This window comes from Geospiza fortis, unplaced genomic scaffold (assembly GCF_000277835.1).
Source record: "Geospiza fortis unplaced genomic scaffold, GeoFor_1.0 scaffold874, whole genome shotgun sequence".
Classification (NCBI taxonomy): domain Eukaryota; kingdom Metazoa; phylum Chordata; class Aves; order Passeriformes; family Thraupidae; genus Geospiza; species Geospiza fortis.
In genome coordinates this window covers 57,958-76,781 of record NW_005054456.1, presented here as the reverse complement: position 1 = coordinate 76,781, position 18,824 = coordinate 57,958, and the positions used below count along the sequence as shown (strand labels likewise).

The 18,824-nt window shown below is 48.5% G+C and overlaps 1 protein-coding gene across 1 annotated transcript in view; it reads left to right on the top strand.

The window, feature by feature from the left end:
• The window catches only part of EDA (ectodysplasin A), a 34,671-nt gene that overhangs the window by 2,797 nt on the left and 13,050 nt on the right, over positions 1–18,824 (top strand). Inside the window, exon 3 of the mRNA XM_031062674.1 lies at positions 6,447–6,552. Within this exon, the coding sequence (XP_030918534.1) occupies positions 6,447–6,552 (106 nt within the window). The remainder of the gene's footprint in view (positions 1–6,446; positions 6,553–18,824) is intronic.

Sequence of the window (18,824 nt, the reverse complement as noted above, 5' to 3'; positions counted from 1 at the left end):
ACCAGTAAAAAATTCACTGCAGGTGTCTTCATGTGCAGTGTTAAACTCAGCTTTGACCTTGTTCTGCTCACATCTGGGTTGTGTTTGAGCTTTCCCTTCAGTGCCAGCAGGTGTAAGGAATGGGAAGCCCGAGCCGTCGCTCAGCTCCAGCCGTGTCCACCTCCGTGGCATTGTCCCTCCATCAAAGCACTTGTGGGAGCCACCAGCTCCCCTCCAGCACAGGGCAACTCCAGGGAAAGGTGTCTTAGACAATTGCATGGACAAACAGCCTCGTTTAACAAATTGTGGTCTTCTAGCCTTGAGGTGGGGCTGGTTTGGGGTCAGATTTGGTGATTTTGGTGATTGAGTAAGGGAAAGTTGTGGGGTGTGTGGAATCCAGGGATTCGGACTGCGGACCTGGTTCCATTTTGTGCTGAAACCAATTCTCTGTGGAGGTTTTGGGCAGAAAGTGTTTCTGAGGGTCCCTTAGGTTATTCTCTCTGTCTGAAGGAATGCTGGAACCTCCCTTTTCCAAAGTTGCATTTCACTCCTCCCACAAGGAGCAAATCCACCTGCCAGCCCCTCTGCCATGTCCTTACCCACTAGGTTTACCTGCATTTGCTCCAGGTTCCCTGAGCTGATTGAAAGTAAAAATCAAGTGGTGTGTTCAGTGGGTGGAAATGTAAGGATTTGGCATCAGTGGTGGAAATGTAAGGATTTGGCATGTTGCTTACTGAAGTAAGCTGAGTTTGAGCTGAGGAAGGTTTGGATTAGAGGAAAGGAGTGAATTCCTGTTCAGACTTGGAGTTACAGGATGTGATCCTGCTGTCATAGGTCTGCTTAAAGCCCAGTTCCACATGGAAAGGACGAAGGGAGAGGGAAAGGTTTGGATCTGAAGGGAAGTTTATGAGGTGTTTTAATTGTACTGATGACAGTTAATTCCCTGTCCATCACCTTGGCTCAGGTTGAGACCTGGCAGTTGGATTTAGGGTTCCGTCCTGCAAAACCCCTTGGCTTTCCTGGGTACTGAATGTAAAATACCAATAAATCCTGGGAAAACCTGCTCCCTCCTCTTCCACTGGTCTCCAGTTGGTATCTGTTACTGGAGTGCTTGGAAGACCCAGAGTGCCATTCCGTCGCCTTCTCGAAACTGGGATTGCACATTCCTTGGGAGAGGATTTTGACCCAGTGCTCAGCATGTTGGCAGCATCTCAAATCCTGTTCCCAAAAGCACTGGTGGCATGTTCAGGGTGTAGATGTGCTGGGATGGGAGTTCCTGCCCGCTGGCAGGTGCTGTGCCCCCAGTCCATGGCATTCCATGGTCCACCTCCAAGTCCAAGGTCATTTCTGTGTCCTAGTGGTCAAATACTCCCTTGACTCCTTGGCTGTCATTTTTGTGAAGCTCCTCACGAGTGTTGGCTCTGCTGTTACAGCTCCTGCCTGGACTAGAGCTCAATCCCTCCTCCCAAACTTCCTGCCTAGATAAGTTCCTTAGCAGAGAATCACAAGGCTGGAAGAGACCTTCAAGATCATCGAGTCCAACCCATTCCCTGCATCACTGGTGGTTTGGGATTATAGAACAGCTTTGGGTGGAAAATGCTTTTGAAGTTCCCTGTTGTGTCTGAAGACCAGTGGGGATCCTTGAGTGCAGATTGGAATGAGAGGGAGTTGGGATTTTGTGTCAACTCCAGGGTGAAGGATTGTGCCTCTGGGATCTTGGGCTTCAGGATGAACAGCTGGAAAGAGCAAGAATGTGGCTGGAGTTGGGAGGGAAGAGATGAAGCAACAGGGACCAGAGGAGTTCTGGGCATCTTGAAGGTGAGGACCAAATTGGACCTTCACACAGAAAAAGCTGAGGGCAGGGGTTTGTTATGGTGTGGAACCTGCTCCAGAGCCCTGGCAAGGGTTCCCACAGCCAGCTGGGAGTGCCAAGTTTGGGGGGAAGGTGGGCAGTGGAGTTTGTACCATCTCTGCTCTCTCCATGTCTGGTCCTTCCCTCATGGTATTGATGACATTACATGAGTTTTGCAGGCAGGGCCGTGGCTTGTCCTGCAGACAAGACATGGTGTCAAAGTTCTGTCACGTTGAAATGGGAATTGTTCCCTCGTTTGCTCCTTGCATTTTTATGAGGAGCAAGAAACAATGACAAAAACAATTCTTAAAATATGTGGGATGGGGTTTCTTTTCAATAAAGCAAAGCTACTCCTCGAGCTTCTTTCCGAGCTGGTGGAATATAAATTATCTGCTTGATCTTTTTTTTTTTTGCACCACGTGTGACCAGAGGCAAAGCTCTGGAGGACAATGGGGCTGATATTCAAGTAGCTGCTCCTCTGAACCACAGGCTGAACTTGAGAGCACTAGAAAAACAACAATATTGCTTGCAGAGAATGCTGCTGCAGAGCCTGGGCTGGTTCTTAGGCTCCTCACACTGCTGATCTCCCAAACTGCAAAGGAAGAGGGAATTTGATTTTAACAATCCTGTTAAACACTCGTGCAAGAGGGTGAGTTCATGCTTTTTTTCTGAGGTGCTTTGAGGCATTGAGCTGTGGTTTCTGGATGAGATCTTTGGCTGGACTTGCTTTGTCAGGAGGAATTGGGAGCTGTTAGAGGCAGAAAATCTTTGGGTTTTTTTCACTTTTCACCCAAAAGGCCTTGTGCACCTGAAGGTTTGGGTGTTTTTCGCTTCTGCAGGAAGAAGACACTTGTTCTTCCTACCAACTTAGCCTAAGGAAAAATCTACCCTTTGTGTATAATTGCATGGGGTGAGTTTATATTTTTCTACTTTTCTTCCTTTGAAGCTGTTTGACAATTGGAAATAGATTCCCTTGGTGTCCAGTGGCTCTTCAAGACACTTTTGACAAGGGCCTGTAATGACAAGACAAATAATATTTTATTTTATGAAAAATGATAATACCTTTCTTTTTCCTTTACTTGCATGGAGTGTGGAATGTCCATCCCACAAATGAGTTTGAGAGGCCCTGTTATTTTGGCAGTTCCCACTGTGCTCCCTTGACATCCATCATCCAACAACTTTGTCCAATGTTCCCAGGCAGGTTCTGCAGGGAAAACCAGCTCTGTGTGCCTTTGTTTTGCTTTATTTTGCCCAGAGAAACCGAGGCAGATCCGATTCCCTCCGGCGAGCGGTGCCTGTGCTATTGTTTCCCAGGTTATTTTGAGGAATGCCTTCCCCTGGGATTTTTCCTGTGTTGGCTTTTTGACCTTTTTGCATCCTATAGTGATTCTCTTGATTAAACCCACGGTGTTTCTAAAATTAAGGGTGATTTGAGGGCTTTAGCTTGGAGGAGGAGGGAAATGGGGATTGTTTAGACTGTGCAGGGAAAATATCTGTTCCCAAAAAAGAAGCTGTGTGTGCTTGACTCCTGAAAAATTCTCTGGCTCTGAAAGTGCACAGGCTGAGAGAATCAGCTCTCCATGACTTAGGATGAGAAGTTTCAGTGAAATCATGGACTAGGTAAGAATTCCTTTTAGAATTCCCCAGAAGGTGCCACAGCCAGAGTGCCCCATGAACCCCAGGGTTGATGCAGAGGAAGGAAGAAACCTTAAACCTCATAAAAATTAATCCCCACCAAAGGCCAAATTTAACATTCAGATTGAGAAAAGAGGATTTTTAAGCCCTTGTGCTGAAAAGGGAAAAAATGCACTCGGACAGGAAGTCTTGGGTTTGTTATGGAGCAAGGAAAATTGTTTTTAAAACTTTATAGTAGAATTATGAAATCCCAGGATGGTTTGGCCTGGAAGGGACCTCAAAGCTCATCTCATTCCACCTCTTTTCCATGGGCAGGGACACCTTCCACTATCCCAGGTTGTTCCAAGCCCCATCCAACCTGGCCTTGGACACTTCCAGAGATCCAGGGGCACCACAGCTTTTCTGGGCAACCTGTGCCAGGGCCTGACAGGGAGGAATTTCTTCCCAATATTTCACTGCTGTCTCGGGGGTGGTGAATGGAAAAAGCGATTCCCAGCCGGACACAGACGGGCCCTTCATGGCCGAGCATCCCCGAGCTCGGGCAGCTGCAGCCCTGGAACAACGGGGCCCTTGAGTCCCCTGAGAGCCACTTGGCCTTTGGCAGCTTGGGTGGCTGCAAGAGCCTTGGTCACCCTTTTCCTGCCCCTGACCTTCCCGGGGATCTGAGCATTCCCTCCATCCCGAGCAGGACCCCCGAGCCCTCCGTGCCAGTCACAGGAGGGTCAGTGCTGGTGTTTGCATAACTCACAGCTCTGTGGAAGGTCCACCCTGGGCATGGCCCCTCTCTGCTCTCAGGGGTTGTGGCCATTCCCAGGTGGGGTGTGCCACTGCTCCTGGAAAACACAATTTCATGGGGGGTGTCCCAAAGCAGCAGCTGCTGTGTTCACAATTGGAGTCACAAGCTGCTTTTGTGGGTTTGTTTTCTAAGTAAAAGGTGTGATTTAGTCATTTGCCCCCACTGTCATTTCTCTTTCTGACTAGAAATACAGAGTTTCATGGACGGATTACTTTTAGCCAAAATTTGGTGTTTTTCTGAGTGGTCAGTGACAAGTGACATCAGATTAAAACCTGGAGCAGAGCATTGGAGTTGGGGTTGTTCAGCCTGGAGGAACAGCCTCTATTTCTATTACAGCCTCTGTTACCCTGTTCTGTAAAATCCAGTAATGATCCAGGCAATAACAGCATTCCAAAGCCACGCTGAGGATTTAATTGACACTTTAACCCAAATTATAATGCAATTTGTTCCTTCAGTTAGTTCTGCAGTGTCTCAACATTAGTTAAATAAGAGATCTAAAGAGAAATTCACTTTTTCTTATCACTGGCTGTGCTATGGTGTGTCAGGAAAGGTGCTGGTGGTGCCTGCAGGAGCATCCTGCTCCAGTGTTCCCCACCTGGGGCAGTGCAGTGGGATGTGGGAGCTTTGGGAATGTGGTGCTTTGGGAAGTGTTCTCATCCTTAATTCCTTGTTGTAAACGAGAGCCTTCAGTTGTCCATCCAACCCTGTAACTGACCTTCCTCAGGCAGGTAAGCTTTACTCATCATTGCCATTTAGGGGCGTTTAAAAGCTCAGTAGTGAGAGTTTGGGAAGCTGATCACAGATCATCCCACAGCGTTTCTGGGTCCTTTCAGCCACGACATCATTGCAGTGTCAAACATCCAGGAATTTTGCAGATCTGCCTGCACAGGGGCACAAGGCAATAGCAACAGATTGGGAATTTGAGAAACGCTTTGGGGGTTCTCCTTTGGAAACTAAAGGGTTTCCAGACATTTCAGTTTGTGAGACTGCAGCCGAGCTTGTTGGGGTAAAGCAAAATGCAGATTGTAAAATCTGAGTGAAGGACTGGGATGCTGAGGCTGGGAGGGGAGCTGTGCTTGGGAAATACCTTGGGAATGGGCGGGAGAGGGGAGGTGAGAGCCCTGGGGCTTGTGAAAAGCCAAGGGCCTTTTGCGATTATTGCTCTCGATAGGGACTTTTATGGGCTGGAGCTTAACGAGCCCGGCAATTCAGGGGAGGTGTTTGTTCTTCTCTGCTCTTTCAAAGTTGCTTTTGATGCCCCAGGTTTTGTTCTCAGAACAATGACGGGTTCGATAACCTTTGGGGCTGCTTTTTGAAGCCTCCTGGTTCTCGTCTTGGGCTGTGTTTTTGTTTTGCTGTGTGTTTACAGCTGAAATAAGCAGATCGGGTTTCTTGAGCAAGAAATCCCCATCCTGGTCGGAGCAGCCCTGGCTGTTGGATGCAGTAACACACAGAAGGTGTTTGGTCCCTAATTGATCTTTGACTTCCCTTTTTTATGAAGTGGAAATAACAGGAAAATGCTGCTGGGGATGATCTGCCACACCCGGGGGTAGCTGGGATTCTGGTTTCTAACCCCAAATTCCATTTTCTGGGTCGGGATGTTGATCTTTTAAGGACTTTTTAAGGCAGCAGTAATTTTTTCCTGAATAAGAGGTCGCTACATAAAATTTTTGCCTCCTGGCAAATCTGGTGTTACAAATGTTGCTGTAGGTTTAAAGTGTTAATTTATGTGGTATATTGGGTTGGATTTAAAGGTCCCTGAAGACCTTTGAATCTCAGCAGCTAATGAGGCTTGCAGAGAAGAGGTTGAGAGAGGCAAAACTTACTGGCAGTGAGTAATGCTGAAGAAGGAGATCCAGGATTGAGCAAGTTTTGCAGAGAAAAATTAGGAATTATCGCATCGGCCTTTGAGTTGTTTGATTATTTCCAGCCATAGGTCGCCCTGCAGCCTGCAGTCCCCCATCTCTGGGGGAAGGATTCTCCATGCTGAAACCCCTCAGGTGGAGTTTTCTCAAGTCCTAGACTGCTTCCAAGGGGACTTGGGATGAGCTGAGATCTATGAGCAGCCGTCTCACGTCCTCCTCGTCTCTCCCTGCTGGAAAGGATTTGGCATTTAGGCTCCAGTCTCTCAGCTTGGCTGAACCCGCTGTGCAGAGATGCTTAAACTTGTCCCTCTCCTTACAGCTGGCCTTGCTGAACTTCTTCCACCCCGAGGAGAAGCTGCACGTTGGAGAAGAAGGGAGGCGCGTCCGTCGGAATAAAAGGAGTAAAGGCAGCGAAGGGCCCGACGGTGAGTCCTGCTCAGTTTCTCCCTGGTTTTGGTCCCCTCCCAGATGAGGAATTCCAGAAGTTCTGATTTCTGCAGCTGTAGGACTTGTGTGAATTAATGCTGCTTAGGAATTCCATCCTTGACTCCTAGAACTGTGCTTGTTTAAGGCTTTAATTTGTAATTGTTTGCCCTTATTTGTTGTCCTGCGCACCCAGCTTTGCTTAAAATCATCAAGGAGCTTTTCACAATCCAGCAAACAGCTGGGAACATCTGCATCCCAAACTGGTGACTGCTTCAAGGGGGTTTTGAGTTGCTGTGGAGTCTCAGGTGGGGACAAAGCCCGTGTGAAGGGAAGGCAAAGTTGTACAAAGCTCGGATTAGAAGAGCAGAAAGGTTCCTGATTTCTTTGTGAGGAATTTGATTTCCAGTCCTGGCTTTCCATGATTGTCATGACACAAAGACAGGAGCATGAGCTCCTGGAAGAGCTCTCGTGCTTCCATATTGCAGGAAAGAACAGATTCCAGAGAAAGGACTGGATTCTGGAAAGCTTCTGTGCCCGAGTCCTTACTCCATTATCACGATCAGTTTTCCAGTCCAGCTCCCATCTCCTCTGAAACCTTTGCAGTTTCACAGTGGAGAAGCATTTCCCTGTGGCTCTGCTCCAAGAAAGAGCTTGGTGAAACTCCCTGGATTCCTCTTGCCCAGAATGCTGACAAGTCTGATGCATTTGGTGCAGACTCCCTGAGTGATTCCAGCCCAGTGTGGGCTCTCAGTTTTGGGGCTGGTGTCGCTCTGGTGCTCAGATGGCTCAGACAGCATCCCAGTCCTTTTCCCAGTCTCCTAGAAATCTATCCCACTGTCTTCACCAGCTGCTTGTGTAGTAGCAAGTTCCCACTGGAGGCGAGCGGAGTTGATGGAGCGCTGCTGGCAGATGTTGGGAGGGATTAACTTCATCCCTCAGGCTGCCTCTGCCTTGCCAGATGTGCAGAGAGCTGCTGAGACGAGATAGGGAGGCTGAAAGTTGGTGTCTGAGGAGGGTTTTGCCCATCACCTTGTGCCCAGTGTTGTCCTTTCATGACTGGCATTCCTTTCCCTGATTTCCCTGATGTTCCCTGGATGCTCAGAGTTGAGTCACTCCAGAAATGCAGAGCACTTCCACCCTTATCGAGTCCTGGGAGGGGAGTGGAGCTGGGAAGGGTCTGGAAAAGCTGAGGGAGCTGGGAAAGGGGCTCAACCTGGAGAAAAGGAGGCTCAGGGGGATCTTCTGACTCTGCAGAACTCCCTGACCGGAGGGGACAGCCGGGGCATGTCAGGCTCTGCTCCCAGGGAACAGGGACAGGACAAGAGGGAATGGCTCCAAGCTGTGGCAGGGGAGGGTCAGGTTGGACATCAGGAGGAATTTCTTCCTGAAAAGGGTGGTCAGGCATTGGAAGGGGCTGCCCAGGGAGGTTTGGAGTGCCCATCCCTGGAGATGTCCAGAAAATGCCCAGACATGGCACTCTGGGCTGGGATCAGTCACAGGTTGGACTTGGCCGTCTCAGAGACCTTTTCCAGCCCCACTGATCCTGTGATTCTTATCTGTGTCTTTTTGAAAATTAGGGATTTTGACCCTGTAGGTGGTGGAGATGGGGAAAACTGCCAGAGTGACAGGTTGTGTCCCTCTGGCTTTGGCAAGTGGCTGCCCCACGTTTGGCTGTGGTGGTTTTAGAGCTGCACTTAACAAGTGGGAGCTGTCAGGGCAGGGCTTGACCTTGTAACAACCATAAAATCGAGAAACAAACAGAGCCACAGCCTTGGGGAGCTCAGGCTGTTTGTTTTAGACCTTTGTTAAGGATCTTGCTGTCAGAGCAGGGCAATGAATCATTAAACTAATAAATAAAATCATGTCATGATCCTGATAACACCGTTTTCTTCGTGAGTTTCGCAAAAGGAAAGTTGATCAAATCTTTGATCTCCAAAGAGCCTCCCAAAGATAAAAGTGGCTGAACTATAAATTCCCAGAAGGAAGGAGATGTGCTTTCCACTTGATGCCTCGCTAATATTTGTCTGGAATTAATTTTATGAACTTTCAAGTGCTTTTGCACATGCAGGGAAAGACCAAAGTGATCTGAGCATGGAGGCTGGGGCTGGAGGGAGGCTGCTCCGACCCTTCCCAGCTCATCCTGGTACCAGCAACAGGCTGGCTTTGATGATTTCTAAACATCAGGGAGAACGTGGTTCCTTTCCCAAAAGCTTTTTCTTTCTGGAGGATTTGCTTTCAAGCCTTTTGCTGTGAAAGAGGTGATTTTGGGACAGGGCAGAGCTGGTTCTGTGCAGCCAGGGGAGGGTGATGGTCCTGGCTGTGCCCAGGGCATGGAGCCACAGGGATGGGACATGGGAGCAGCAAAGCTGCTTTGGTGCCTCTTTGTTCAAAAATCCAAGGAAAATTGTGTGCAAAGCCATCAGTTGGATCCTCTCACTCTCCAACAGGACTCTGGAATTTCAGGGGCTCCTCCTTGAAAGACTCTGGTTTCAGCCTTCTGACCCCTGACATGTTTTATGGTTGGGTTTGCTTAAGTTTGGGTTGTGGCCCTGCACCCACGGTGCCCTGGGGCTACTTAAAGCAGCTGAGGTTGTGTCCTGGCCAAGGTTCCTCTCCTTGTTCCTGAATCCCTTCAGCCCTGGGGCATCCCATGGGAACACTGGGGGCTGGTGCCTGAACCAGTCCTGGGACCATCATCTTAAAGCCACTGTCCAGTCCATGCCACCAGACCCAACTTTTGCACAACTTTAAAAACTGCCACAGATTTTTCCAGCTTCTCAAGGCCCAGGATTATCCCTTTCCACTCTGTTTTTTCTGCCTCTTTTCTCCTCAGTGTTCCCATCTCCACCTGTTGCTTCTTTTCCTTTAATTCTCCAAAACCTGCCCCTTTCCAATGCCTCTTCCCTGTTTTCTCCTTTCCCCCCTCCTTCCCTTTTGCCCTGGTGTATTTATGCTGCTGTGGAACTGCTGCTGCTCCCAGATGAACAAATCATTCTGGAGCTGCTAATTAGCAACAGTTGTGCTAAAAGGAACCATCAAGGATGTTAAATTAGTCCACTTTTAAATAAACTGGGTATGAAATGCTAGATCTCTATTCCCAGAGTGCCAGTAAAAATGCTGCTGGCTCTTTGCTAACAAAGCCAAAATCTGGGAGTAGCATGGTTGTAACTCCAGAGACAATTCCGTGCTCTGGAGGTTATAAATAATGACAGAGCATTTACAAAGCAGATGTCAATAGGACTCTTTAAAAAACATTGTTTTAAACAAATAAAATAGTTTCTTTTTCTCCTACTTTCATCTCTGTTCCCAGTTAGATCCCTGCCGGGCTGCTTTCCTGGTTTCTGGGTTTTTTTGCATTTTGGGTTTGGGGTTGTTGGTTTGTTGTTTTTTGGTTTTTTTTTTCCTTCCTAGATTTTTTTCATATTGAGCTTGGTGAGAAACATCAGGGATTGTTCTCCAGGCTTTGATTGGGAGCATGGCAGCTGGGAAGAGGCTGAGCAGATGGCTGGCCTTAAGCTGACAACAATTTGGTTTCTACTACTTTGGCAGTTCTTCCTGCCGAGGAAAGTCCTGGAGGAGAATTCCAGCACTGCAAATGGCTTTGGGTTGAAAGGAAAATTAAATTCTGGGGGATTTAAAGCTCCTCCCCATCCCTGCTCCTACCTGAAGCTGTGGAAGTGATGCTCCAGCTACATGGGTTTCGTTTCACCCTCTTAGGATTTGCTTGGTGGTTTTAGGGTGATTTCAGTGTGGTTTTAAGATGGTTTTAGAGTTGGTTTTGAATAGATTTAGAATGGTCTTAGAGTGGTTTTAGGGTGGGTTTTGGATGGTTTAGCAGGTAGCTGATGCCAGAGCCTGGCTTTTAGAGTGATTTTAGGGTGGGTTTAGGGTAGAATTTGGATGCTTTCTGGATGGTTTAGCAAGTAGCTGATGCCAGCCTGGCTTTTAGGATGGATTTAGGATGGTTTCTGGGTGGTTTAGTAGGTAGCTGATGCCAACCTGGCTTTTAGGATGTGTTTAGGATGGATTTTGGATGTTTTTGGGATGGTTTGGCAGGAACTGATGCCAATCTGGCTTTTGGGGTGAGTTTAGGATGGATTTTGGGTGGTTTTGGGATGGTTTAGCAGGAGCTGATGCCAGTCTGTCTGGGGGTGCCTGGCTCCCCCCGGGCAGCCCCCAGTCCCACAGGTGCCCTGTCCCAGCCATGCCCCTTTCCCGACCCGGCAACACTGACGATGCAATCGGACGTTTTTTCTGCATTTTTTTTAATATCCAGCTCACAATAGCAACTTTTCCTGCTGGCTTCCTCTCCTGTGGAAAGGGCAGGTTCGTCCCTCTGCCTCCAGAACAATGGGTGCCTTTGTGTTGGCCCCTGCAATTCCCAAAGCCCCGGCATTCCCAGAAACACAGATGGATGCAGAGCGATAGAGCCTTATTGTGCTCCGAAACCATGGTGATGAGCACGCAGTAAATACTGGACATTTCCTGGATCCTGGAGCACAGGAGACTGTCCCAGAAGGAAAGGCTCACCACAAAGTGCTTGTTCTTACTGATTTCCCTCAGAATTTCTCAGTGATTTCCCCCTAAATGGGAGAAATTGGGAATAATGTGATGTTTTAATCTTTGGGGATAAACTCATCCCTTTCCTGGGATGTTGCTGTCAGTGTTTGTTATTACTGTGATAAAATTAGGGCTGCAGCTTATTTACATATCCTTATCTCTGTGTTATTTCCAGGCTTATGATTACCGGGATCTCTTTTGGTCTTATCCCTAAAAACCCAGAGTGGTGTCTAGGTGCTGGTTCCAGCTCTGGCACAGGTTGTGCAGAGAAGCTGTGGATGCTCCTGGAAGTGTCCAGGGCCGGGGTGGACAGAGCTTGGTACAACCTGAGATAGTGGAAGCTGTCCCTGCCCATGGCAGGGGGTGGAATGGGAAGAGCTTTAAGGTCCCTTCCAACCAAAACCAGTTTATGATTTTGTGGATTGTGCTGAAGTCCAGAATTCCTCCCTGAGCTCTGCTATGTTGCTGTCCCTGTTGGATGTTAAATAGGAAAAGCTGGGAGAGGCCCAAGCCCAGTTGTGGGGTGTCCAGGGTGAGGAATTACCATGGCTCACAGGGATCACAGTGGAATAATGGTTGGTGTGTCCTGACCCATCCACAACCTCCCTTTGCCCCCTGGCTTTTTCATCAGCCCTTCCAGTTGGGATCTGGATTGTTCCAGCAGGGACTCTGCTTCATTATTTGGAAGTCTACAAAGCTGTGATGAGATGCTGCTGATCTGGTCCATCCCTGGAGCTGCTCTGGGGGTTTTGTCCTTCCCTGGTTGGGATGAGGCCGTGGGTTGGCCACTGGGAGATCTGGAGTTGCTCAGGATGAGAAGGGATTCTCTGGTCATTGTCACCTCGGTGGCACTTTCAGACACTTGCCCTGACTGCACTTGTGGATGGATTCTGAGCTCCCAAGGGGCTGTGCTCAAACTCGACCAGAGCTCAGCTCCTTTTCCAGCTGCACTTTGAGCAGCCAGCAACGTTATTGGAAGTGGCTGGTGATTCCGTCTGAATTCCACTCCTGAGAGCCGGGGCTTTTCGGAACGCCCCGGGTCACACACTGAGCTTCAGGAATCTCACTGAGTTCCTTGTGTTACAAAACAGGGCCAGCACTAATGAGAGGAGAACAGATGTTCCAGAGGGGCAGGAATGTGGCTGCAGCTGAGCCGTGAGTGCAGCTGAGCTGCACCGAGCGCTGGAAATGCCGGGCTCCTCTGGAAGCTGCTGCTCCCTTCTCGCAGCATGAGAGGCTCCATTGTCTCCCTGCTGGCGGATTTGCAGCTCAGCTTTGATTTCAGTGGGTAAACCCTCAGCCAGGGAGGTTCTGCAGGCTCAGCACGTGCTCCAGGCCCGTCTGGTCGCTCCAAGTGGAGGAATTGTTGTGGAACTGGGTCAGACCCACCTGAGCCCCCTGTCAGGTCCTGCCCTTGCCATCACAAGGATCCTCCTCCTGCAGATTTTGGGATGAATAAGCTTGTTTTTCTGTCTGGGGATCTCATAATCCATACAAATATCTCCAAAGGGTGTCAGAGGATAGTGCCAGGCTCCAGGACAAGGGGCAATGCCATAAACTACAACACAAGGAGTCCCAGCTCAACATGAGGAAGAACTTCTTTCCATGGAGGGGACACAGCCCTGGAACAGCTTCCCAGGGAGGATGTGGAGTGTCCCTCTCTGGAGACATCCCAAACCCACATGGATGTGTTCCCATGTCACCTGCTCCAAAGGGTGACTGGGTGATCTCCAGAGGATCCTTCCAACTATTCTGGGATTCTGTGAACAGCCAAACCTGGAGTTGCTGCTCTGGTGGTGGCAGTTGTGATTGTCCTCCCTGGGCCCTCTCTGGGCACTCACTGGAACCCTCTCGGCTGTCACAGAGCAGCTGAACCAGCCCAGAGCTGCAGAGCTCCAGTGAGGAATTCCTTGGGGAAGAAGCTGTGAATGGGGCTGGGGTTGAATGTTTTCATGAGGGCTTTGTTGGCCGTGATGTATGGAGACATTGTTGGAGTCATATCTGATCCCACTAATTCCAGCAGGATTTGGGGAAGTGCCTTAATTGCTTTCAATGGAGATAAATGCAAGGCTTGGCTGAGCCAGGCAACATTCCCTGTGTCCCAGCTGCTGCAGGGACTTCACTTGAGTTTCCCAAGAGTGGCAGAGTCTCTCCTGGGATTCCTTTTCTCCCATTTTTTTTCCCTTATTTTTCCCTCTTATCAAATTCATCCAATCCTCACAAGAGTGATGGGGTCTCTCTTGGGTTTCCTTCTTTTTCCCCCTTCTTCCCCTTTCTTTCCCTCCTTTTCCCCTCTTTTTAGATTCATCCAGCTGTAAGTACATGTGGATGCATACGGGCAGATCCTTGGATACAGATCCTGCGTTTTTCTGTGTAATTAATCCATCAGTTCTCAGGCAGCTTCTCAATGCCATGGAGGTTTTCCATCCAATTAGGCAGGATTATGGATGGTAGGAGGAAAAACACATCAGGTTCTGCAGGGATGAGACTGTCAGAGAGGTTTCCTCCCACCTGCCCTCGATTCCTTATGGATAACCACAGGAAGAGCTCATTTCAAACATCCAGCAAACAATTCGGGAGAGGCTCTCGTACTCCCACTTCAAACCTTGCTGCTGCCCCACTTGGGAATCATTTCTGCTGGAATTCATGACATATGTTCGTTGTTTATCTTAGTGGGATGTGACTGAAAATGTCAGAGTGTTTTGTGTTAGGCAACAACCGAATAAAACAAACAAAATAAAAACACAGCTGTAACACTACGCTTCAAATTGTTGGATTTAAATATGTGGGATTGATAAAGGAAGCAAGAGGGTGCAGTGGTGGATAGAAAATCAGCCTGGTGACTCCAGCCAGCAGCCAAAAAAATCCTTGGGATCCTCGAATTAGAACTGGGAATGTTCTTTGTCAGTTTTGTGCTTGGAATCCAACCGAAATGCCTGAAGGGAAACAAAAGGCACATCACATCCTCCTTTCCGAGCCAGCCAGAGAGTGGAAAATGAAATATGATGGCCACAGGTTCTGGTGTGAACCCCAGGAACTTGGCTGGGGCTGGTGATGTGGGAGCAGAGCTGAGGAGGGCGGAGATTTCTGTTTGATTGGCTTTTTGTGTTTCTGAGGAGGCAGTGCAGGAGGATTTTGCCAGCAACAGTGGCTCTGGAGTTAATTGGGAGCAGGATTTTGTCTTTGCTCGTGACCACATTTGTGCTGTGGTGTTCTTGCACCTACTCAGAGGCTGGAGCTGTTTTTTTAGAGCCTTCTGGTACCAGCAGCCTGTCCTGGTGCCTTGCTATTGATCCTACAGTGGATCTGGAGAGGATGGAAGAGGTAAATCACCTTGGTTGTTCCCTGTGTCCTGTAAAGGCTTGGAAATTCCCGTTGCAGTGAGCAGGGACACATCTGCCTTGCTCAAGGAAGTGAGGAGGGATTTTCAGCAGAGCTCTGTCTCTTGGAGAGCAGAGTTGAGGTTGTAGGATGGAGAGAACCCCAGGAGGTGACTGGATCCAGCCTCTCCTAAATGGGACCAGCACTGTGACAGAGGTGACAACAGCAGAGGTGACAGACCTCTAAAGGACAGGTGCTGTTCCATCCTGGTTCTCCTACAGTCCTGCACCTGTATTTTTCCTCATGCCAAAAAGCCCTTGGGAAGGAGATACACAGGGCTGATGGGGCTCTGCCTGCTTCAGCACCTCCCTTCAGACAGCACCTGGTGCCCTTTGAGTCCCATCATCCTCCTGAAGGTGGAAAAACCTGTGGAATGCATGAGCACAGCTAATTCATCCTGCTCCTTTTGTCCTTTCCTTTTGACCTCTACCTGGAGCAAAAATCAGGTTGATGAGTGGTTGTCCCTTAGGTCTGTCTCCTGTTCACACTTTGGTTCTGATCATCTGCAGTAATCAGGTTTTTTTCCTTTGAATGTGATTAAAGACCAGGGTAAACTACATCACAGCCTACTGCCACTATTGGCATTATCTGTAAATTTGAGTTTAGCTGTCCTTAGGAGCTTCACCAAATGATTCCCCAAGGAGTCCTGGGTTTTGTCAAGCCAAGCAAAAATCTCTGAGTACTGGCAGGAGAAAAAAAACTTTCTCAGCAGCAAAAAAACTCCTGTTCCTGATGAGATCTTACGTGGTCTGAAGCTGTTTGAGAAGAGAGATTGTGGCTCTCTGGCATCTCGTGTCTCTCCAGGGATTCCAGGGATGAGCTGTGACTTCCCTGCGTTTGTTTTCAGCCCGATGAGCTTGAGCTGGGGGCTGGTGTTTGGGATCAGAGGAATGGGGAGGGAGCAGGCTACTGATCCGTGGAGCTCCTGGAGCAGCATCTGCTCATCTGGATGACACATGGATGGAGGTTTGTCCTTTGGTGGAATGTGAGGAGAGGAGCAGGGAGGCAGCAAAGGCCACTCTCAGCCCTAAGCCACCACATGAGAGATGATTCCCAACCCTTGGTGCTGGGACACGAGCTCCTCTCACACCCTGTGGCCAAGCAGCCCTGGGAGTGACCTCAGTGCAGGACTCTTCCCCTGGAGGCACATGGAAAGTCCATCAAAGAGATGAAGAATTGCCTCAAAAATTGGATGGAGCCAAGGGAGTGCCTCAGAAGAGGCCAAAATGAGCTGCAAACTGTCCTTGATCTCCCAAGCTGGTGGAGACTGGCTTTGGGCTGGGGCAGTCCTGCACAGGGCTGGGGGGTCACAAATGTCACTGTCCCCAAGCCATTTCTGGGGACTCAGCAGCCTCTCACACCACAGTGGACAGGGCAACACAAAGCAAAGACTCCTGGAATACAGTGTTGTGCAGGTGGAGCAGGCTGGGATGGCCCTTTGGTGACTCTGGGAATGGCATGGGACTGAGATCCCACTGGATGAAGGGCAGGGAGGGAGCTCTGGCTTGTGGGGGCTGTTGAGGAGCATCTGGATTTAAGGTGTAACCAGGCAAAGACCATTAAGGGCAGCTGTGTTCACACGTGAATTTTTAGGAGTTTTAAAATGAGGTTGAAACAAAAGCAGGGAGAGAAGGAAGGCTGAGGAAAGCTGGAATGCCCTGGGCCCTGCCCTATGGGCTCAGACATCCCACAGTGCTGTTTCATCCTTCCCCTACTTTTTGTCTGGATTCCCTCCCATTCCCTTACCAAACATATTCTCTGTATTCAGATTTGTTGAAGTTACTTCTAGTTCACACTCCTGGCTTGGGTTTCTGTAAGTGTGGGCAGCACTTTTCCTCCACTCTCAGAAGAAGATCCCCCTTCCTCATCAAAAAGCCACCCTGGGAAGATGTGCCAGAATTCATAGCACAGGATGTGATTTACTTACTTCTGGGATGTTTTCCTAGATGTATCATTTATCATATTCTCTAAATATTCTGCAGCAATAATCCCAAAGCTGCTCTTCAGCAGACCCATTGCTTTCTCTGGAGTTGGTAAAGAAGCACTTTCTTTTTTGGGGAAAAGGGAAAATATTCCTCTTGTTTCAGTGTTTGTATCACTGACGGATAGTTCAGTAGGGTCCAAGAAGCTTTCATCTGGATAGACCAAATTTCCTGAAAATGTTGAAAACATATTGGTTCCAAACCTCCCCCGAAACCACATGTTCTAGATTAGGCATGTGTTGGGAGCTTTCCCCAATCCACTGGAATCTGGCATTAATAACCCCACACTTAAAAATATTTGAAAAGCTTTACATTTCTTCTGCCCATGAGAATGAAATGAATGTCACTGCACCAGCATTGGAAAGGCAAGTGCTGAGTTCTGGAGGTTTCTTGTTCATTGGGAAAACTGACATCCTGGATGGCAGGAGGTTCATCATCACCTGGAATCTCAAGGAACACCCAAGCTGCTCTTCCCACCTTTGGTATTGGTCAAACAGGGATAGAGGGGTTGGTTGATGAGTAGGACTTCACGCAGAGTCCTTGAGGTTGGAAAAGCCCTCCAGGATCATCCAGTCCAAGCTGTGACTGATCCCCACCTTGTCACCAGCCCAGGGCACTGAGTGCCACATCCAGGCCTTCCTTGGACACCTCCAGGGATGGAGACTCCACCACTTCCAGTGTTTGAAAGAACCTACAAGGAGGCCAGAAGGGCACTCTTCGTCAGGAACAGTTGTGACAGGACAGTGAGAAATGGGTGCAAAATGAAAGAGGGGCAGTTTTTTGACATGCGGAAGGAATTCTTCCCTGTGTGGTTGGGGAGGAGCTGGAATTGATTTCAGTGAAGCTGTGGCTGCCCCATCCTGGGTAGTGTCCAAGGCCAGGTGGGCTTGGAGCAACCTGGACTAGTGGAGGTGTTCCTGCCCATGGCAGGGGTGGGACTGGATGAGCATTAAGGTCCTTCCAACCCAAACATTCCATGATTCTGTGACTTAATGATTTAATGTTTATTTTATGGAAGAGTGAGAAGGGATGTGGTGTTTCTGGCTTGCACCAACATCTCATGAATCACCATGATTTTGTCTTTAATCTGGAACCTGGGATGAGGAGAATTCTTCAGTACCTCTATCCTCTCCTCTCCCAGGGTGGAGGGGAGATGGAAACACAGAGGTGCCTCAGTTGAATTAACTGGTCTTACATGTCCCCAGACCAGTGTCACACTCAGGGAAGAAGATTGAGGATGTTCCATAGTAACTCAGTGCTGGGAAATAGGAGAAGGATCAATAATTCCAAATGAATGCTGAAAACAGGTTGGCACAGTCTCAGATGGATGGATGGATGGATGGATACCCAAAACTGATGGCTGCTGCCATATACCTTTCCCAAACTGAATGAACACCTTAAAGACATCACTTGGTGTTGTGTCCTGAATCAAATGATGCTGCTAAAACATGATTGTGGCATTCCATGGCTTTTTTCTCCTCTTGGCAACTGGGAATTCCAGCACATTCAGCACCTCTTTAGGTGTATCCTTTGTTTGGCTTTTTCCTATAATGGTCAGCCTTTTATAGGTTTGATATAAAATCAGCATAATTACAAAGATCTGTTCCCGTCCATAAAACCAGTTGGAACTGTTTGGCAGGAATTTAAACTATTTCTTGTTAATCCACACACACAGCTAATAAGGGAATGCAGGGGTTTTTTAATATCCTATTTATATCAGCAGATGTCCTAAAGAAGTTTGGGATATTTCTGTATTTAGAGTAAATCATAGCAGTGTGTAGCGTGCAGAAAGAGAGATTGGAGGGGGGGCAAAGTCAACTCTATTAATCTTGCTGAGAGCAAACATGTCACATGTAATATCCTTGAGTTGCATCACCATCTGGGATTTTTCTGAAGGCCTTGGAATTGATCCAGCAGATGGTATGGCTGCAGGAGCAGAGGCTGGAACCTGCTCCCTGAAGCCTGGGGAGATGTCTTCTGCTGCTGGCTGGGCCACAACTGGGGGTTTGCACACCAAAAACTCATCTCTTGTGAGGGTTTCCCCCAGCTTCAAGTGAGGTTTTTGCATCTGAACCCAAAGTGCTTTTGCTAGAAGAGGCTTGGAACTGTGTGGAGTGCCTTGGGATGGCTTGGAGCCTTCCACGTGTGGTGGCTCTGTTTGGGTTGAGGTCTTTTGTCATCATATAGAGACATCTTTCCTGCTTGTACCTTTCCCTCTTAGTTTACCATTCCTGCAGGCTTGATATTCCCTCTTTTTCTGATAGCCTCCTGTTATATTTTCCCAGCAGTTGTGAAAAATCAGCTTTTGGAGTGCTGCTCACAGCCAGGGTGTCCAGCATGCAGCATTC